Source organism: Ovis aries, chromosome 22, assembly GCF_016772045.2.
Source record: "Ovis aries strain OAR_USU_Benz2616 breed Rambouillet chromosome 22, ARS-UI_Ramb_v3.0, whole genome shotgun sequence".
Lineage (NCBI taxonomy): Eukaryota > Metazoa > Chordata > Mammalia > Artiodactyla > Bovidae > Ovis > Ovis aries.
The window spans coordinates 50,716,494-50,737,861 of record NC_056075.1 but is presented as its reverse complement, the minus strand read 5'-3'; the positions used below and the strand labels follow the sequence as shown (position 1 = coordinate 50,737,861).

The following is a 21,368-nucleotide window of genomic DNA, read 5'->3' as shown; positions in this document are numbered from 1 at the left end:
TGCTTGCAGGGGCAGGACGCCGTTCCTGGGGAGTGGGCATGGCCCTAACACACCGACCAGGTCACAGGACGTCCATGATCCCAGGATGAGAGCAGGATGTCTCAGGCCGCTCGAGCCCGTCAGGCCCGAGGCAGCTGAGCCCCAGAGGGCAGGTGACCTCCGGGTGCCCACAGCGCGGGCACCGCCCTGGAGTTCTTCCCACTTGGCACCAAAGTATCCCCACCCCCAGCCTACTGGCAGGATCTCACAGGCCAGGCCACGCCCCCTGTGAGCCACGCCCTCCTGGGGGCCACGCCCCCCTGGGGCCTGGCTGAAGCATGCGCAGGCCGATGGGTCCCTCCCAGCCCTGAAATCCCTGTCTCTCTGCTGCCTGGGGGATGGGGGCTCGTCCCTCGGCCACCAGAGCGGACCACAAGGTCCTGGGGCTCCTGGCGGGCCCATCCCCCCGCGCCTTCTGCGCTCTGTGCCTGGCTGAACGTCCAGGCTGCAGGGTTTGGAGAAGCTCAGGGATGGCCACCTGCTTGGGCTGCTCGGGAGGTGTATGCCCACAGCTCCTCCTCCTGGCCAGGCCGCAGCCCTGAGGGAGGCGTGTGGATCCTGATCAAGCGGGAGCGATGCCCAGGACCCCCGCACCACCGCCAGAGGGCGGGGGGAACCCGGTCCCTCAGGACGGCCTCAGCTTCCAGCGGTCCCTGGCGGCATGTTACTGCACACTTCATGTCGTTTCGGTAGCGTCAGAGCCCGAAGACGACGCGGTGGGGCAGCTCCTGGACGCGCTGCTGAGGCCGCCCACTCAGGCCCAGCTGCCGAGCCACGGGCTCCCGGGCATCGGAGCTGCTGCTGGGTGCCTGCCAGGTCCCCGGGGGCCACATCCCTGCCTCTCTGGCCTCTGCACCTCGAGTCACTGGTCTGGGCACTGATGGTGAGCGGCAGGCGCCCAGACACCTCAGCCAGTCTGGACTCACAAGGAGTCCCAGGTCCATCGGATGTCTGACCTCCAGAAGGAGGCTCAGGAAGCAGGGTGAGCTTCACGGGGAGCCAGGGAGGATCTCTGACGTGGATATGACGTGTTTACCTCCTGCGAGGCCTGGCACAGATGGGGGTGGGGGGGCAGACAGCACTCTCAGCCCCACCCGCAGCAGCCTCGCTCCTTGAGGATGATTCCCCGAACCTGCCCAAGGCCCATTTTCTCCCAAGTGGTAAGAATTCCCACTTGGCATCTGTAAAAGGGCAGACAGAGGGGGGAGCAGCCGTAGGGGGCGTCCGTGTCCTCCAGATGGGCCTGGGGTGGCTGAGAGGGCTGAGTGTCCTGGGCCATTTCGTAATCAGCTCTCTCCCCATACCCCCACCCAGCCCCTCTGCAGCCCCGGGCAGGTCAGGGAGGAGCATGCTGCTACTGCTGCGGATTTCAAGATTCTGTCAACACCAGAGCAAAACACCACAAAAGCTCACATCCCCGAGACAGACAGAACCAACACCCGCGTCTTGACGGCCCCAGAAAGGTCCAGAGCTTGGAGCTGCCTCAGCGGCCCCTCGTAGGCGCCTCTAGGAGGCCGTGTCGGCACCGAGGGGAGCAGCCCCTGCCACACTCTCCAGGCTGGGGAGGGGGCGGGAGGAGGCACGGGGGGCACAGAAGCAGGACGGGAGGCTCCCTCTGGGCCAGCAAGTGGGCGGTCCTTACCTGGGAGGGAACGAGATGCCCAGCTCACACAGTCTGTCCTTAAACACAGAGAGCTCTTTGTCGAATTCTAAGAGCTGAGGAAAAGAAAGAAGATAAGGGTCACTGGGGCTTGCACTCCTGGGGGCAGCAGCCAGCCTGGGCAGGGACACCGTGACTTCGGACCTCAGCACCTGCCCTGCACACCACCTGGGCCATGAGCGAGGGCTGCCCAGGCGTGTGGCCAGACGGTCCTGCAGGCCCCAGGGTGAGGCCCGGTGCTGACCAGCCGGGGCCACCTTGCCCCACTGAGCGCTCAGGGTGCGGCCACAGCCACTGTGGAGTCACTCCGAGGTGCCCTCGCCCAAAGGCAGGGTCCAGCCGCAGGGACGCTGTTCTGCCCCAGTGGAGCTGCACTCTCGGGCGCAGGCCTTGCCTGGAGGACAACAAATGGCACTGGCCTGGTGGGCTCCTCAGAGCCATGTCCACGGGCATTGCACCTCCAGGAGGCAGGCCCTGCGGCCACACGCGCCCTGGGCACGTGGTCACCGCTTATGCCCTCGGCAGCATGGGGGAGCGTGGCATTGCACAGGCCCGAGGCCACACGGCCCCCTCACCTCCCGCCATCTCAGCCCTGCGATCCGCACGCCGTGTGTGCACAGCAACCCTGGGCGCCAGGCTCCACCTGAGAGCTGACTCTGCCTGGCGAGGCTGGAGGCTGGGTCCCACGGCTGCCACCGCGAGGCCACATCTGCTCAGAGGCACCAGTGGCAAAGCTCGCCCCACTCAGCACCCGTGATGGCCCTGCTGGGGGCCCAGAGGTGCAGGGCCAGAAGTGGGGTGCAGAGAGGGCGTGGGGGGAGGGGAGGTTCAGGGTGGGGGCTGTGTGGGGCAGGGCCAGAGCCCCTCAGCTCCCAGGCACAAGCAGCCTCCTGCCCCCACCTCCAGGGAGCAGCCTGGGCCAAATGACTTCTGGAAGGTTCCGGAGTTGGTGTTTCAGGGTGTCTGGGGTGGGGAACAAGTCTCCAGGGAGGGCGAAGCATGGGCGTGGGGCCTGGACCAGCTCTGAGTTCACACAGGTGTGCACACGCGTGCCTGGAGACACCCTCACAGCACGCTCGAAGGATGCACCCCCACAGGGAGACGGCAAGCGTGTCATCCACAGCCTCCTGAGCACGAATGCTCAGCCTTCGCAGCTCAGGAGGATGGCCCTGACCCCCACGGAGTCCGCCAGCATCGTGGCTCATCGCCCCCGGAGGCCCGCCGCCAGCGTCCTCTCGTGGGGGGTCTGGCGCTGGGGCTGCTCTCAGTCGTGGCGTTTGGGGTCCTGCTCCGGACGCCCCCAGCTCTTGAGGACCGCGCCTTCCACCCCCGCCAGCTCCAAGCGTCCGTCCCGTGTCCCGCCCACAGCCCACCACACGAGCACCATGCCCGGCCCACTCCGTCCGTCCGGACACTCTGCTCCCTGGGGGGACACTCTGCTCCCTGGGGGGCACTCTGCTCCCTGAGGGGACACTCTGCTCCCTGGGGGGCACTCTGCTCCCTGAGGGGACACTCTGCTCCCTGGGGGGCACTCTGCTCCCTGAGGGGACACTCTGCTCCCTGGGGGGCACTCTGCTCCCTGAGGGGACACTCTGCTCCCTGGGGGGCACTCTCTGCTCCCTGGGGGGCACTCTCCGCTCCCTGAGGGCACTCTCTGCTCCCTGGGGGGCACTCTCCGCTCCCTGGGGGGCACTCTCCGCTCCCTGAGGGGACACTCCGCTCCCTGGGGGGCACTCTCCGCTCCCTGGCTGCTTTGAGAGCAGCTTGTGTGTCTCCATCTGCCTGGATCCTTGAGCGTGTGGCGTTTGTGTTTCTGATTCTTTCTCTGATTCCTTAAACAGTCTCAGAATTTTTATCAAGCATTCCGTGATCTGACCTCTTGGACTCTCGCTACTGTGGAGGGCTCCCTGCCCCGCGTCCACGGGAGGCCGGCACACCGTGTTTCAGGAATGGTATTGCATTTCTGTTGAAATGGTAATCTGTATCTCTTTGAGATTTTTCACATCCTGATAACCAATTTCACATGTATCTTAAACATTCTTCTTGATTACAAAGTGAGGAACAGCGCAGGGTGTGTGTGGACAATGATGAAGCGGCCGGCCGGCCGTATCCGTCAGGCACGGTCTGGGCCGCGCACCGTCCTCTGCTGCTGCAGAGGCGCGGCGCTGATGAAGGGGAGAGGCTGGAAAATCGATGCGGCGGAGCCGGAGCAGGTGCTACACACAGAGAAAACATCTCCATCCGACGGGCCGAGCGCCGGGAACACTCCCGCGCCTGCCCTGGGACAGCCGCGGAGAATTTAATCTCTCCAAATCCTCACCAGGGCACTCCATCCTGCCGCCCTGACAGCCACACTTATAATTAATTATACAATTTCGATGGGAATATCGACTAAACAAAGCTATAAATCATAGAAAAAGTCAATAGGCATGGACACAGTCAATCATGTCCCGGCCGATGATTACTACTCTTAAAATACAATAATTATTTTCAGAGCCAACTTGAATTAAATTTCTGTCAGGCGGGAACAAGACCAGTGGTTGATCAAGGATGCGATGGACCCGGGGCCGCGGCTGAGCTGCACATCCATCCTGGTGGGCGTCTCACCCTGAAGGTGAGCGCTTGTCCGGAGGCCCCTGGGGGTCTGCATGCCCGCCTCCTGCTGCTGCTGCTGCTGCTGCTGAGTCGCGTCAGTCGTGTCCAACTCTATGCGACCCCACAGATGGCAGCCCACCAGGCTCCCCCGTCCCTGGGATTCTCCAGGCAAGAACACTGCAGGGGGCCGCAGTTACTGTGGAGCCGGCCCTGCACCGGGAGGCATGAGGCCTCCGCCCCCGAGCTTCCTGACCCGACCGGGGGCCCAGGGGCCCCCCAGAAACCCTCCTGGAGGCCTCATCTCTGCTTCGCCTCCGTCACATCCTCTCATCCTAGGGGCAGACTCAAACTTCTCCCAGATATTCAAATTAATTTTCCTCCACGTTGAAAGAGCACAGTTTCACAGGGTAAATTAATACGGAAGCAAAAATTACATCTAAGGTGACGTCTGTCGTTTCCAGGTGGTGACATGCTTCCCAGGCAGTAAAGGAGGCCAGCGGGGCTCTGGGCCCAGGGGCGCCTTGCCTCTGCCCACCCCCCACGCTGTGAGACGCAGGAGGAGCCCACCTCCCTGGGCCCCGAGGGTCCCCGGGGAGCCAGCTGTGCACAGGCTGTGGGTCGAGTGTCCAAGGACACCAGGTGAGTGGAAGCCGCAGAGGAGGCTCAGGAGCGCCTGGGGCCAGGGTGCACCCGTGCGGCGGGGAAGGTGGCCTCGCAGAAGAGGGCTGGGCCCCCCACAGTGGGCTCAAAGCTGGGCCTGAGCAGATGGCCGTGTGACTGGGCCTGGCTGAGCTCTAGGCCAGGAGGGAACGGAGGGGCTGGGGTGCAGGAAGGAGGCAGGGGCAGGGGCTAGGCCGGCAGACTAGGTGGTGGAGAGTCCAGGCCCCAAAGTGAACGGACATGAGAGGTAAGGGGTCCCGGCGGGTGATGGGGGCTTCCCGGGGGCGGGCAGGCAGGGCAGGGGGGCTCTGTGCAGGGACTTGGGACTGGCAGGGTCTGCCGGACAGCTGGACAGTCCCCCATCCAGACAGATGTGCCCCCCTCTGGGTGCAGACGGTGGACCCTGCTCAGGGAGGCACAGAGCCCCCGTGGGGCCTGAGGAGATGTGATGCAGAGGTGCTGCCCAGAGTCCGCGGGTGACTGGGCTGCCCAGGGCGCCCAGAACAGAGAGGGCTGAGCGGGGGTGGAGGGACAGACAGGACCTGAATCTGCACACAGTTCTGGACTTTGGGATGGAGCCGGCCCTGAGAGGCCACAGGGGTCTTGGTGGGGTGACTGGGAGCTAAAAGTGGGGACCGTGGTACAGACAGTGCCTCACCAGGGTCGGGGGAGCAGCCAGGGTCTCAGGAAGTGGGGGGCACAGGGCACACCTGGGTGGGGGAGGCTGCCTGCAGGCGTGGCTAACCTGCTGATAACACACAGGCGCCAGAGGAAGGGCTCAAAGCAGGTCCAGCTGACGTTCACACCGTGGGGCAGCCCCTAGCCCAGCCCTCCCGCGGCCGTGTGCAGGCAGTCTGTGCAGGGACCTGCTCATGGGGCGGGGCGGGGGGGTGAGCTGCAGGGGTCTGTTCACACGCACTTCACTCTACACACGCACACACACACGTGCACTTCACCTTGCACACGTGTGTACTTCTCTGCACACACACACGTGGTTCACTACACACACACACACACTCACGGGGTTGGTGGCACAGGATGTCCCTCAAGTTCTCAAGACAGTCTCTCCTCTTTCCAAAGGAAGCCCAGGCCTCAGTGGGTGGGCCCTGAACAGAGGGTCTGCACCCAAAGCTGTCAGCCCTCTGCCTCTCACCTGGGGGGTCCCCAGGACTATGGGCCACGCTGCCCGTCAAAGACAGTGAGGCAGGTAGCTGCAGCCTAGCCAGAGGCAGGAGGCACACCAGGCCGGGCCCAGTCGGGAGGGATGGGAGGGCCAGGGGCCAGCACTGCCCGGAGCAGCGGCGGGGGCCCAGCCACACACCCCACGGCGGGACTCACCGCAGTGCCGTTGTCGTCCCGAAAAACCTCCTGGTTGGAGTAGTCAAAGAGCTTCTTCTCCAGCTGGAGCATCACCTGTTGGGGGTGGGGCGTCAGAGCAGGGGGCCCCTCCCCAGGGCGGGGCCACGGAGGGGGGCGTCAGAGCAGAGGGCCCTTCCCAGGGTGGGCCCCCCTCCCCAGGCCAGGTCACTGGGTGCAGAGGGGCATGAGAGCAGGTGGGGCCCCTTTCCAGGGCGGGGCCACGGGAGGGGGTGCGGGTCAGAGCAGGGGCCCCTCCCCAGGGCGCATGCCGCACCCTCCATGCTCACCTTCCGGTCGTTGTCTGACTCGCGGAATATCAGCTTCACGACCTCATTGGTGTCCGCAGCCCGGACTGCCTGCATCGTGGCCTTTGTGCAGAGAGTCTGGGAAAGACACGGAGGAACTAGGTTCGAGACCTGCCGCCTGGCCGCCTGATCCGGTCCCTCCGTCCTCGCTATCCAGCTGGGCTGGGGGCTCACTCCTCCCGAGCTCCCGGCCGGCCCCTCTGCCCTCTGTCCAGGCTGCTCTGTGGACCCAGGGGCCCAGGAGGCCCCCACGGCCACGACGGTGAAGGGCAGCCAGGCAGGACCTGGAGGGTGGCTGGGAGGCAGAGGCCGTGGGGGGCGCAGAGGGAGGGGGCCAGGCCTCCGAGCAGGTACACCTGGTCCTGCCCCACCCTGGGCATGGGGCAAGGACAGGCCACAGCAGGAAGGTAAACAGGGCCCCTCCCCAAAGTCAGGACGAACCTGGAGCCTGGCCCAGGGGCAGCAGCGCAGCACTGGCCAGACGCACGTAGAGCAGAGAGAAAGGACCGCCCAGGAGGGGCTGAGACACGGCCAGGCTCGGAGACGTGCTGGCGAGGGCTCGGGCCATGCACCTCCGTTTGGAAAAGTCCGTCCGCACGGTCCAGAGAGGCTGCGGGGGCCAGGGGCCACAGCCAGATTTTGCTTTGTGTGTAAGTTATACCTCGATAGAACTACTTTTTTGTCCACGCAGTTTTTATGAAAAAGATACAAGGGAAAGACTGCCGCGAAAGAACAACTAATGTTGACTTGAAGAAACCCGTTCACCCGAGGAGCCCGTGGGAAGTCACCTTGCGGTGGAGCGCGGGGCTCAGGCCCAGGTGGCCAGCGCTGTGGGGGGGGGGGGCATTGACATTCAGGGCACACAGTTAATCAGGTCAAGCCCCCAAAGTGGCTTTTGGACTCATGTGTCACAAATCAGTCTGGCCGCCTTCAAATGGCCGGATTAGAACAAGGGCCCCAGCAACCCTGCCTGGGCGCGCCCACCGGCCCTCGAGGAGGCCGAGCCATCCAGATGCTAATGTGCTAAGGGGCTTAAGAGCAGTGAATGGGGCGGCCTGGCGGGCAGACGGCTTACTCGGAGGAAACGCATAGTCCTCGCCCAAAGGCGGCTGCTGTAAACTTCTTAGAAAACAGCTTTCTCTCTCCCCCTCGCACGGGCTCCCAGCGGATACACATCTGCCTGGCCGGCCCCTCACGCTCGGCCGCTCCCACACCCGCCAGAGCCCCTCATTCAGGGCGACCAGGCTGCCCCTTTCAGCTGCAGCCGTGACCACTCGAGCAGAAAGCCCGGGGCAGTGCCTTTCCGGCTTGCCTTACAGAGCATTTTCCTCTTTTCAAAGGAGAAAAAAATTCTCCAAATGCTGATTTTAAAGAACCATCTGAGGTTTGTTTCACTATCTGCGGCCGTGTGGAGGCCCCGGAGGGTGACGCGGGAAGTCTCCCTGGCACTCGCGGCCCCAGGCGTTTTGCTTGGCGCTTGGCGATGCAGCTACTGCCGAGGACAGGCGCCCTGACGGCCCCCAAGACAGCGGGGCCGCAAAGGCCGCCTGCGGTGTTCTCGCTGCGCGGCTGGCCCGCTCCCCCTGCAGAGGGGCCTGGCCTACTCCCCTCCCTAGCACAAACGCGCCCCCCACCCCCACCCCAGGCCCGAATTCCAGTGCAAGCGGAGCTCCTCGGGCCCCAAGAGGTGAGCCCACGAGCGTGGCCTCACAGAACCCGCTCTGATCTCTGCCAGGCGGAGGGGGTGAGCGGTGGACAGCCAGCCCCGCACCCGAGGGTGAGGGTCCACCGCCTGGGGGTCAGCCAGGAGCTGGTCAGGAGCGTCCTGGTCAGAGTAAAGCCTGACCTGGGGGGGTCTCTGTTCTGGGGGGATCTCTATTACAGGTCGAGAAGCGCTTTTGCGGAAAAGTGTGCAGTAAGCTTTGGTGTGCGGAGGTCAGAGGCACACCAGCCGTTTCCTCACTGCAGTCGCTGAGTTCTTAGGTGATAAGGAAAAGCGGTGAGGCTCTCCTGTGTGTGCACTCCAAGAGACAGCAGGGATTACAAGAGCGTCTCAGTCTGTGTTTATGACGTTCTGCTAGGCTTTAGACCAGTTATGGCTGTGATTCTGCTGACCCTGCTTCGGTCTGCACCCAGCACTCTGGACCGCAGGAGGGGGTCCTCTGCACCCCAAGTTTCCAAAGGACCCACAGAGGTCAGGCAGGCGGGTACCTGCGGTCGGCGTCTGGAATGTGCAGCGTGTACAGGGGGGCACGCCTGGGGCTGGGGTGTCGGGGAGACCGTGACGGAGCTGACGGAGCAGGGAGCCTGGTCGCGGCCCCGCGCAGGCTGAGACCAGCGCTCTCACCCTGCCCCTGGGCCTGGAAGGACCGCATGCGACGGGGCTGGGCTCAGAGGACACTTTTGTCCCCAACTTATCCTGACCACATCAGGTGTTAGAGCCAGAGGGAGGCTGTTTCAGGCTCGGGGGGCGGGGGGGGGTGACTGCACCCCCCGCAGCTCCTCAGGGTCCTCCCTGTGGCTCCCCCACACCCGGAGTGGGGCAAGGGCTTAAATGAACCAGACCAGCCGCCAAGCAGCCTGGCCCCAGAAGTGGTCCCGGCTCCAGCTCCTTCCTCGCGCCTTCTCTTTTTGCTCGTATGTGACCCTGAGGACACGGCGGGTGGGGACGCTCTCACCACAGACAGGGGCCAGCGTGCCCACGGGGCCCAGCACCCTCATGGCGGGGCCCACCTGCTGGTGCCAGAGGCCTCTCCCAGTCAGGGGTGTGGGAGGCGGCCCACAGGGTCCTCGTCTGCCCAGATCACTCGGCTTCTAAGACCTTCGGGGATTAAACTATGTCCCATCAAATGGAAAGTAAACTGGCCTTCAAACAGAAAGTTACTGGACAGCGGCTTCCTGAAGTTGTGAAGCCCAGCCCGGCAGGGCCTCAGGTGCCCCCCACCCTGGATGTGGACCCGCAGGAAGGACCGCCGGCAGCCCCCCCGGGAGGCCAGCCACACGCTTCGGCCCGCGGACTGGACACAGCTCCGCAGAGCTGGGGTCCCTCCACTGCCCGAAACGGAGCCGTGTGTCTGGAGAACGCGGGGCCACCCTGCCCTGCCCTGCCCCAGCTCCAGCTCCGTGGAGAGCGGGCGAGCCCCTCCAGCCGGTTCAGCCACTGAGGGACGGGCCTCCTGCTCGCCCAGGGAAGAAGACAGCACTGGTCTGAAGAAAGTGCAGTCCCTGCTGCAGGCCGGCCCTTCCGGACACTTACAGGCGGGGTCCAGGGTAGGGGGGCTGCTGGCCGTGGAGGCCAGGCTGGTGGGTGGGCTCCGTGTGCCCTGCTCTGGGGCTTTCATCCCCTGACAACCTCACACAGGAAACATGCAGACCCTCTGATAGCGTGAAATCGGAAACAAAGCCGGGGCACAAAGAGGCCGACTGGCCGTGGCTGCTGTCCCCTCTCCAGCAGCCAACACGCTCCAGGGCCAGCCCGAGGGGCTGCAGGAGAGAGCTTGGACAGGAGGCCCGTCCCGGAGGCTGGAGGCCCATCCCGGGGGCGCTGGAGGTGCCCACAGCGTGAGGACCCTCGGCTGGCCGCCCACTGCACAGCCGCTGGCATCTGGGAACCCTTCCTCAGGGAGGCCCATCCTCACCCCACCTGGGGAACGACAGCAACCTCGCTCTGGGGGCCCCGCTCTCGGGAGGGAGCGGCTGCCCTGGGCAGCGTTTCAGGCGCAGGGAATGAAGCTGGAGAGGCCCAGACCTCGGAAGACGTTCCGTGTTCCTTTTGGGACCGAGCAGCCCCGCCCCCACCTGCCTTGAGCCCTGGGACACAGGTGTGCACACGCGGCCTTTTCGGAGGCCCTGGGCTCCGGCTGCTCATGTGGGACTGGGCTCTGGAGGACCGGTCTCCGTGCCCCCACGAGCCCACTGCCCAGACCTGCCTCTCAGGGTGGAGGGCGAAGGCCAGCCTGTGGGGGCTCTGGGCCCGATGCGGGGCACTGACGCGTCACGGAGCACAAAGTGCCCGAGGCCGATGGCCGGCGGCCCCGGGGGTCAGGGACAGTGGCACAGCCTCGCCTGCCGGGGGGGCCCGGGTCCCAGCCACCAGTGTCCGCGGGCGGCCTTGCAGCCTCCCTCCCCGCCACACGCACGCACACGTGTGCAGGCGGACGCACAGCTTCTAGGAGGCGGGGGCCCCGGTGTGCCCGGCCTGCTCGGGCGCAGGGCCCCCTGGGCGGCCGGGCCGGCCTGAGGCCCAGGAGGCCACGTGCTGGTGGAGGCCGGGGCAGGGGGTCTGTGGCCAGGGGCCTGGGCCACAGTTGCGGGCCCCGGGAGGGGACTCACATTGTGAAGACCGACATCACTGGGCAGCTTCCACTGCTCAGCTGCACAAAGTGGGGCCCAGAGCAGGCACCCCGAGAACAAGGAAGCGACACACCCCCTTTCTCCTCCACGGGGTGGGCTGGGGTGTGAGGCCGCAGGAAGGGCCTGGCAGGGATGCCACCTGCAGGGGTCGCCTCTGGTGATGAATCCCCGGCTATCAGGGTCCAGCGGCCCGCCCGACGGCCAGAGGGCACTGCCCCGGAACGGCGAGGATCGGAGGCTGAGCAGCGCCCGTGCGGGCTTCTCACCGGAGAGCACTGGGGCGGGGTCGCGCTGCGTCTGGAGGGAGCCGCCCCCCACACCCCACTCCATTCACTCTGACCCTCACAGTGGACACCATCTTTCCAGAGGTTTTCCTGGCAGAGCCCTGAGTCCTGGGACGACAGGCATCTCTTGATTGCTGAGAGCCTCAGACTCTGAGGGCCCGAAGCCATGGACCCCGCGGGTGGGAGCCGCTGGCCGGTCCGCGGAGGCCCTGCTGTGCAGCCATGCCCACGTCAGAGGCGCCTGCACCCTCTTTGTTCTGTGCTGCCAGCTGTTCAAGAGAACAATAACCCCCATAAAGACCCTTTCATCTCTGCCCCACGATGCTCGCCGACTCCCTACCCGCCCACGGCGAGGGGACAGTGCCCGCATGCGGCCGGTGGGGCAAACCAGGGGAGCACAGCTGACCTTGCTGGAAGGAAGCAGCTCGGGCTCGTGTCCAGCAGGACTGGGCCGCCATGGGTCCGGCCGGGGGGCCTGCCACACGCCTGGTGCCGCCTTCCCCAGACAGCAGGGCTCAGGCCTGCGGGGCAGTGGGGGCAGGACAGGGCAGGACAGGGCAGGAAGGAGAGCGAGACCCTTACCACCTCCTCCTGCGACCGAGCTGGACGCCCCAGGGCCTCCCGGGACAGACCCCAGCCCCATCTTCCACCTGCCTCTAGTTTGCAGAAAAACGTCTGCCTCCTAGGCCCTCCCCGAGTTCCAGAGAATATATTTAAGCAGAGGAGTAAGAAGATGCGCGGACAGGCTGGGTGGGCTCCCAGGGCCTTGCAGAGGGCCAGTCCGGCTGACGACCAGGGGCGACGCCCCTCCCGGCCACGTGGGAACCCGCCCTGGCTTCTGGGGTGAGGCCTGGAGCCCCGGGACCATGAGCGCTGGGAAGGCTGCAGTCTCTGAGGAGCTGGGTTCCCGGGGACACCTGAGCTTGTACCTGTCAGCAGCCAGCAGCCGGGTGTTAAAAACTGCTGCCAGCCTCTGAAAACGCAGCCGTCACTGGGGCTGTCGGTGGTGACGGGCGGCAGGTGGGTGCGGCCGGGCTGGCGGGGACGGGAGTGCCTGGTGCTGCTGTCTCTCTCTGTCACTGGCCGGCTGGGCGCCCAGCTGCCAGCTGCCACCACGCAAGGCACGGAACATGCCTCTGAGCAACCTCGCTGGCAGGGCTGAGCGTCGCTGATCAGTTCAGGACGCACAGCCCACGAGACGGAGCGTGATCACCGCGCTTACTTCTGTGTGTGTTTCGATCACAGCTTCGGCCGTGCCGGGCTCGACTGCCGGACCGTCCTCTCAGTTCTGCTCTGCGAGCTTGTTCGTATTAATTTGCATCTGAGATGTGACGCTCTAGTTCCAGGGGGGACAGCCTTCCACTCTGCATGTCTGAGGCTGGTGCCCAGCAAGGTGCCTGAGACCTTGCAGTGCAGAGGGCCAGAGAGGCTCCACCTTGCCCTGGAGCCCCCGGCCGGCCAGTCTTCCTAGAGGCCCTGCCCGCTGCAGCCCACTGCAGCCAGCTGCTACCCCGCCTCACTGCTGCCTGGGACCCTCGCTGCTCTGGGAAGGATCTGACTCACCTCGGGGCTCCCCTAGGAGTTGATGGGGTGAGCACCCACAGGCAGGACACCTCGGGCACCCCAGGATGCACCTGCCGCTCCAGGGCCGGGGATCAGCAATAGAAACCAGAGCCTGGCCCAGCGGGCTTCTCGTCGGGCTGGCAGAGGGCGACCAGGGCTTCCCTCCTGGGGGGGCCACCTGTCACCTCCAGGCAAGAAGATGTGCCCACGTCCTCTGCCCTCGTCTCCTCTGACCTTCTTAGCAGCAGGGCTGCAGTGTGGTCCGGGCTGCTCGGGGTCGCCTCAGGCCCTATGCTGACCTTGGGCAATCTGGAAACCGTCTGTGGGGAGGCCCGCCAGCTGTGGGCACCAGCCTCTCCAGGAACACGGGGTGAGGCCAGCGTGGTCTCTGCTGCCCCACGACCTGGTCTGCAGACCAGACCCGGGCGTCTCTTGGGGCCCACCGCTGGGGCTGCCCGCACCCGGGGGAGGCCCTGAGTCAAGCCCTGTGCCTGTTGTCTGGAAGCAAAGGGCAGGGGCCCACCTCCTGGGTTCAGTCCTCGGCGGGGCACCCCAGCCCTGCCCCCTCCTCCTGGAGCCCCCGTTCACCAGGGCTGTGCGAGCCCCAAGGAGAGGCCCCCCCACCCGCACACGGCTCCCCGGGGACAGCCACGGAGGCGGCGAAGTCCTGGCGGTCTCGCCTGGTGCCTGGTTCTCCCGCTGTCGCTCACGTCAGGAAGCCCTCCCCTCTGCCCAACGGCCTTTCGGGAAAACCTGGGGAAGCTGTCTCTGGTTTCTCCAAGTTTCTCCAAGCGGCATCTACAGCTAGAAATCCTTTCAAAACGGCCCGCTGGCCAATAGATGCCATCAGTCCACGAGACACTAAGCCGGCAGGTGAAAGTTGAAGATCTTAGTAGGAAAGCTGCTGAATGAAGTTAACCCAACAGAGAGAGCTTGGTCGTCTTCAGCTTACGGTTTAGACCTCGGCGTGCCCACAAGCATGTTTTCTGAGTTATCAACGGCATCAGCTTGGGCGGGAAGGGCAAGCCTGCTCTGGCAGGAGGGCGGCAGCTCCACCAGCCTCAGTGGCGGCTGTGCCCTCTCTGGGCGACCTTGGTCCCCGCCTCCCTGTGCTGGGCGGCCCCTCGGCCCTCGTGGCCCCAGACCCAGCACCGCGTGGGTCCCTCGGGCCCCCCAGCACTGCGGACATGGGCCTGCAGCACAGTCAGTGGGGCTCCTGATGAAGACACAGAACGCCCAGCCTGGAGCTCACGGCGGAGTCACTGCCTGTTAATGGGCCCGAGGAAGCAACGCGAGCAGGCGGGGCGTCTACGGCTTTGTTAGCGGCTGCCACTGCCCTGCACCCGCTCTCATGCGGTCGCCGCGGGAAAGAGGCAGGCAGGGTGGGGTGCCCGGCCGGCACTGGGTCTGTCTCACGGGGCAGGTCCCGGGGCAGCCAGGCCAAGGAAGCTGAGGGTGGGGAGGCCAGGGCGGGACCCGCGGGGCCGGGAGGGAAGGCCTGTGCAGGAGCTTCTGCTCCGCCGAAAACGCGGCCGTTGGTGAGAGTTGTGTAGAGAGTAGCGTTTCGGATCTTTCCTCATCCAAGTCAGCTGGGAAGGCGGCGAGATGAACACCCCCGGCCTTCCGGGAGGGAGAGGAGGAGGGGGCCAGGGGCCTCCTGAAACCCAGGGCCTGTGGCCTTAGAGACCCCGGGGGCTTCGGGGGCCTTCAGAATAGCGTGCTGGTGCTCAGGGTCTTGCTGCAGACGCCCAGAGCAGGCAGCCCTCTGCACACAGAGGGGCCCAGTTCCTTCCCGCAGCGCGGCTTTCACGACCCCTCTCTGGCTGAGCCGCTTGGTCCTTGCCCCCCTCTCCCTCGTGTTCAGGAACGTGGGGCCCCGATGTCCCAAAGGTGCTGGGCTGGGCAGGCCAGGCTGCCTGCTCAGGGCGAACACACAGGACAGGGCAGGCCTGCTGTGGGCAGTGCCTGCCTGCCCCCTGCCAGAGTCCCCGGGACCCCATCCAGAGCCCCCAGGACCCCATCCAGAGCCCCCGGGACCCCATCCAGAGCCCCCTGTGACGCCGGCCAGAGGCCCCTGCGACCCCGGCCAGAGCCCTTGCGACCCCATCCAGAGCCCCCTGTGATGCCGGCCAGAGGCCCCTGCGACCCCATCCAGAGCCCCTGCGACCCCATCCAGAGTCCACTGCAATCCCGGCCAGAGTCCCCGGGACCCCATCCAGAGCCCCCAGGACCCCATCCAGAGCCCCTGCGACCCCGGCCAGAGCCCCCTGTGACACCGGCCAGAGGCCCCTGCGACCCCAGCCAGAGCCCCCGGGACCCCATCCAGAGCCCCCTGCAACCCCAGCCAGAGCCCCCAGGACCCCAGCCAGAGCCCCCGGGACCCCATCCAGAGCCCCCGGGACCCCATCCAGAGCCCCCTGCGACCCCATCCAGAGCCCCCAGGACGCTATCCAGAGCCCCTGCGACCCCAGCCAGAGCCCCCGGGACCCCATCCAGAGCCCCTGCGACCCCAGCCAGAGCCCCCTGTGACGCTAGCCAGAGCCCCCAGGACCCCAGCCAGAGCCCCTGCGACCCCAGCCAGAGCCCCCGGGACCCCATCCAGAGCCCCTGCGACCCCAGCCAGAGCCCCTGCGACCCCGGCCAGAGGCCCCTGCGACCCCAGCCAGAGCCCCCTGTGATGCCGGCCAGAGGCCCCTGCGACCCCATCCAGAGCCCCCAGGACCCCATCCAGAGCCCCTGCGACCCCGGCCAGAGGCCCCTGCGACCCCGGCCAGCACCGGCCATCTGCGCGGTCACTGTGTGGCGGGAGCCCCTCCTCTAAGGTGACAGGCAGATCCCTGAGGTCAAGCCAAGGTCTGAAGGCGAAGAGTCAGGAAAAGCGGCACTGGGCAGACGGGCCTGGGGAGGGGAGAGGGCTCGCATGTTTTATGGGGGTGTGTGGTCGGCCCAGCTCCACACACGCCTGCTCACGCCTGCACAGGCCCAGGGCCGTGTCCTCCACTTCCCACTTGGTAAGCAGTCCCTGACTGAGCTGCCCACGCACCCCCCCACCCCGGGCCTGGCACTGTGTCCCCCTACCCCCCACGGACACCAGAGCCCCCAGGCACCCGTGTCCCTGGACAGCCCCGCCCAGTCCTGGAGCCACTGCCTTTTCTGTGGGGTCTGCCCTTCTAGGGAAGAGAAGCCCACTCTGGAAACCTCCTGACCCTTCCCAGCACCCGGCTCAGCAGCCCCCGGGCACCAGCCCTGGTCTGGCCACGGCCTCACATGGGGCCTCGGGCCAGCAGAGGGGCTGTTCCGGGCACAGCAGGCTCATCAGGCCCAAGTACCAGACAGACATGCCCTGGTCTGAGGGCCCAAGTTGGGACAATGTGGCTTTTCAACCCACGAAGAGGCTCTGCGGGTGAGGGCGCGGCTGCAGGCACTGGGGCCCGAGCACCTCCCAGGGCTGCGTGCACACGGGCATCGCCTGGGGCTCAAAGGGGCACGCCTGGGGGATTGTGGATCCTGCCACTGACTAAGCCAAAACGGGCTTTCATCATTCATCTGAAAACGCCGGAGGAGTGGACGGCCGCTCGCCACACTCACCCGCCTGCTCCCCCCGGCCTGGTCCACTCCCCAGTGCTCAGATTTAAGAGGAAGCCTTCTGCAAGCAGGGGGGTCATTTGTACCTGAGAGGCCAGAGGGAGACGACGGGGGACACAGTCACCCACACGTTCGCTTGGTGAGCCCACGCTGGGCGGGCTGTGTGTTGTCCTCACCAGACCTGGGCCTGGGGGAATCTGCCACCCTCGGGCGGCAGGCAGAGTCCCCACTTCGAGGCCCCGTGGGCGCCGCCATCAGCCTGCAGCCCCACGAGTCGGGGAACATGGCGACTGAGGACCAGCTCCCCCAGCCGGGACCTGACAGACCAGGCGCCTCCCTGGTAGTCTGACCTGGCTGCATCAATGCCTGCTGCTAACCCGGCCCTCACCCAGGCCCCCAGGGCTCAGGAGGTGCTCAGGGAAGCAAGGGTGCCGGGCGTGAGCCGCCGGGCGTGAGCCGCCGGCCAGCCGTGTCCTCACCGCAGCCTCCTGCCCCCGCTTCCCGATGGCCCCCGTGACACTGCGGCCTTCTTCACGGGGCATTCCTGCCACGAGCAGACCGGCGAGCGGGAGGGCGGGGACGTGCCCATCGGGGACCCGGCTCTGCTGTGCACACCGCACGACCGCGCGCGGGCGAGCCTCCCGCAGGGCCTACCTCCACCACGGACTTGGAATCCAGCCGGAAGTTGAAGTCGCCGAAGACAAAGTAGCACGCCTTCTCGAACCGCTGGTCAGCGATCCTGGGAGGAGAAGAGGGAAGGGGGCCTGAGGCGCGGCCCTGCGCCCCAGAGGCCATGGCCCCGCCGGCGGGGCTAGCACGGGGGGCGTCCCGGCCACACCGGCCTTGCGGGTGAAGAAAGCCCGTGCCGGTCACCTCCGGCTCAAAGCAGGATGAGAACCGTCTCCAACAGGACTGCCCGCAGGACGGACGTCCGCCCCAGCAGAAGGGAAGGGAGGCTCGGTGACCGGGCCCACAGGCTCGATGCCCAGCTGCGGCCGCATGGACGCCCCCAACTGAGACGGGGCCCCTGGGCCTGGGGTGGGGGGCGCCTTCTCGGCCCGCAGGGGGCTCTGAGAAAGCACGTGTCACGGGCAGGCAGGACCAGGGAGCACCGCTCACCCCTGACCAACTCAGAAACATCCGCCTGGTTACCCCGAACCAGGCCCCAGTGTGCAGGGTGAGGGCAACCCCCTGGAACGGCCCTTCCCAGGGACTTGTTAGCTGAGAAAGAAGAGCTGACCAGGAGCAGCGTCACCACTGTTTCATGGTGCTGGGCGGGAGGCCATCGCCTGGTGGGCGGCTCCGCCTGTCCATCCGCCCATCCGTCCTCCTAAGCCGGGAAGGTCGGCAGCGGCGGCCCCTCTCACACATGGGCCCACGCTCTCCCCGCCAGCTCCTGCCTGGCTCCTTGCCTCCTGCGCTGAGTCTCAGGAGTTTCCCTGGAAAGTGCACCGTGAGCTCTGCACTGCCCGGGGGCCTTGAGTTCCTCACAGCAAAACACGGCCCCGGCCCCACGCTGGGCCTTGGGCATTCTCCCCCAGGCTGGCTCCTCTCCAGGCAGAGTCGGCGGCCTTTAATCCATCTGGAATTGCTCCGGAGGACTGGATCTGAGTCCATGGATCTCTCCAGCGGTGACTGATCCTAACCCTCCAGGAAACAGTCCTCCCCTCCGCAGTCCGTGCAGAGACTCTCTTTCCTGCACGTCTTTGTCCCGTTCCTGTTGTTTTAAGCAACAGCACTTCTTGACAGATGCCCTTCTCACTGAAATTCTTCTAAAAATCTTCTCAGCTGTTTCCACGTTTTTCTTGCACATTAACTGCTATATCATGTTGCTGAATTCCATGAAAAGTCTTGTTTTCCGGTTTAACTGGATTGATTCTCACACATACGAGTTTGAAGAGAAAGGACACATTTTAACACATTATTGCTAACAGTGCAGATGTGCAGTAATGTCGCTTCTTGCGTGAAAGTTAAATCTTCTGTGGAGCAGACACCCCTCAGGGATGAAAACTCGGGGAGGCCAGAGGGTTGGCCCCAGGGAGCCCTGCGCCCGGGACCAGCCTCGCCCCTTACCCCACTCACCCACCGGCACCCAAAGACTGTCGGCAGGAGGGGACCTGAGCCATCTCGGAACGGTTCATCTTCTTTTGCTGTTAAACGCCTTCAGAAGAACACACCTCGGAGAACCTGCGTGGTGTCCCCATCAGGACGTGGGGTGTGGCCCCCAGGTCGCCCACCTCCGGGGGGGCCCCCGAGCTCAGCCCGCCCTCCCCAGGAGAGGAGAGGAGACGAGGCCGCCCCCACCCTGCCTCCGGAGTCCAGTGGGTGGTGGGAGCAACGCCCACGGGAAACACCACCTTGCTCGTTAAAAAGCCCCCAACCGCCCCCCACTAGCGGCAGCCCCCTGGGTGGGTGCCCGCCATGACCACCAGCTGCACGAGACGGGGGACAGGGGCTTCCCGTGCCCTCCAGCCTCGCGCTGGGCAGCCCCACCACCCCATGGAGAGGCCCCGAGGCCCCCAGGGCCAGCTTCTGGCCTCTGACCCCCGGCCCGCACAGGGGGGCTGCCTCCAAGGGGAGACCTGGGGGCGACCCTCAGTGCCCCGGGTCAGGGGACTGGCAGCGAGCAGTGACCCCCGCAGGGGCCTGGGACCACCTCCCGCCAACACATGACCTCACGCCACTCAAACGCCTCGCGTTTCTTTCCCTCTTTGTATTTACTAGCTTTTCAAGGAGAACTGAACCAAGGCAAAGCTTCTGCTTGATCTGCGGGAGGGAGGATGCAGACTTACCTGACACGTCACACACCTACACTCTCTGTCCTGATGGCCTGCCACCCTGCTTACTAAGAAGCCCAGGAGCAGGGTCCCCGAGAAAAGCCCCGAACTCAGGCAAGCCCTCTGCCCTCGGGCGTCACCCCGCCGCGGTGTCGGTTTGCACGTCACACGTGAGCGCAGCCACGGACACGGCTCAGACGCAGGGACATGGGCAGGGGCCCCCAGATCCTACACGTTCTCCAGCCCGTGTTTCTGCTCAGTCTTGTTTTTAAAGAACCTGCCCTGTTCCTGTGGTGGGAAAGGCCAGGGTGCCACACTTTCTGGGACCCCCGTGCTCCGGAAGAGGCCAGACGGCGCTGGGCCGCCACGGCCCGCTCCTGCTCCTGGGGCAGGAGGGGGCCACAGCTGGGGGTGGAGAGACGTGCAGGGTCAGCCCAGGTGTGGGCTCTGGTCCCCACTGGGGCTTCCCCGGAGGCCCAAGGTGCCGGCAGGCGACGGAAGGGCTGGTGAAGTGGGAACCCGGCTGACGGCCCTCGTCACCAGGGCACGGACGGGCCCGGGGGGTCGCCGCCGGGGGACAGACGGGCCCAGGACCAGGAAGTGGGGTAAACGGCCGACACAGCACTAGGCAAGTGAACAACTGGCCCGTTTAGGGCCCGTATGGGGGTAATTTCCTTTTACACAAGATAACAGATTTCAGGTTTACTATCGCACTGAATCAACTTTGAGAAGCTCGGGGGTTTGCAGGGAGAGAGGCTGTGTTGGGCAGCCTTCCTGGAACCCGGCCCCGTGGCTTCTCTCGTGACGGCCGTGGTGACTGGTGACGGATTTCATCAGCCTGTCTCGTCGTGTAATTCCATCATTAAAACCCTAAACTTTATCATATTTCTGTGCCCCGCTCTTTCTGCCGTAATGGCCCACGCCCATCAATAACCGAAGCGTGGGCGCGAGATGGAGCGGCTGTCTGCCGAGGCAATTGCCAGAGAGCGGGTGAGGCCTATGCTTTTAATCTCAATATAGCGCCGTTCGGACCAGCAGGAAAAAGAGTTGTTTTAAAATTAATTACCTTGTCAGTAGCTATTATGATTAAAAAGTGTGCCCACATCAATACCGCGTGCCTAATTCAGAAGCAGAGTCACAAGAGAGGCCATGAAAATCAATGGGTTAGGCCTTGAAGACAGAGGCTCTCTCCACTGACGGGGGAGCTCACTGCGTGATGCTCAGGCCGCGGGCAGGGTGCCAGGTGGGGCAGGGGCGTCCGGCCCGCAAGCCCGGCTGGATGCCGGGCACGGTAGGGGGCATTGGGCCCACTAGCCCAGGGGACACTGGGACCCTCTTTTGTTAGCTTTAGCTGTTGAACGTGGTAGAAACCAATCCTGGGCTCGCCTCGGATCTGGCGGAGGCCACATGCTCGGATAGAACAACCTGAACAGCAAAACACCATGGTGGGGGCTTCTGACAACCAGGCCTCTGAGCCGCCTCCAACAGACCGACCTTCCTGAGAGCCACGCTCAGGGCTGCACGCGTACTCTGCCCTGTGTGGCGTGCTGGCTGCGAGGGCTGCAGCCCCGGGATAGTCCCTGGCGTGGGCTGGGGGGGGGGGGGCTGCAGCCCTGGGGATGGTCCCTGGTGTGGGCTGGGGGGGCCTCAGCCCCGGGGATGGTCCCTGGCGTGGGCTGGGGGTGCCTCCGCCCCAGAGACGGTCCCTGGCGTGGGCTGCAGGGGCCTCAGCCCCAGGCATGGTCCCTGGCACGGGCTGGGGGGGCCGCAGCCCTGGGGATGGTCCCTGGAGTGCCAGCTGCGGCACACGGAGCCTGAGGTGGGGGCAGGGAAGGGGGGACCCAGGTAACTGGGGAAGGAGCCTCCTGCTGACAGAGCAGAGCCAGGCAGGCGAGCACCCCCCACACACCCACCCCTGGGCATCTGCCAGGTCCCTGCGGTTCACAGGCCCGAGAGGCCCGCCCGCTGCACCCGCTCCCCCAGCTGGCATCTCTCAGGCTGGGCGCCCTGGGGACCCGTGAGGGGTGCACACCTCGCGCAGCAGGCGGCCAGGCCGAGCCGTCGCTGCAGCCCCGGGGCTGCGCTCAGGGTCCCGGCGCTGCACTCATGTGGGGCAGATCTGGGGAGGCCACGGCCCAGAGCAGCAGGACAGAGGGCGCTGCCAGCCGCTGAGCGTCCAGGGGCTGCG

The 21,368-nt window shown here is 65.6% G+C and overlaps 1 protein-coding gene and 1 long non-coding RNA gene across 9 annotated transcripts in view; both read right to left on the bottom strand.

Moving 5' to 3' along the window:
- INPP5A (inositol polyphosphate-5-phosphatase A) overlaps positions 1-21,368 on the bottom strand; it is a 151,524-nt gene that overhangs the window by 9,363 nt on the left and 120,793 nt on the right. For all 8 annotated transcript variants that reach the window (XM_027960449.3, XM_042238650.2, XM_042238651.2 and 5 more), the window contains 4 exons: positions 17,058-17,142; positions 6,601-6,696; positions 6,293-6,367; positions 1,682-1,755 (listed from right to left, as the gene is read on the bottom strand). In XM_027960449.3, coding sequence (XP_027816250.1) covers positions 1,682-1,755; positions 6,293-6,367; positions 6,601-6,696; positions 17,058-17,142 — 330 coding nt within the window. The remainder of the gene's footprint in view (positions 1-1,681; positions 1,756-6,292; positions 6,368-6,600; positions 6,697-17,057; positions 17,143-21,368) is intronic.
- LOC121817624 (uncharacterized) lies at positions 6,705-17,051 on the bottom strand. Its single transcript, XR_006057638.2, has 3 exons — positions 12,185-17,051; positions 11,662-11,776; positions 6,705-11,524 (listed from the first exon to the last, which is right to left on the bottom strand). It is a non-coding gene; the product is annotated as an uncharacterized LOC121817624 (long non-coding RNA).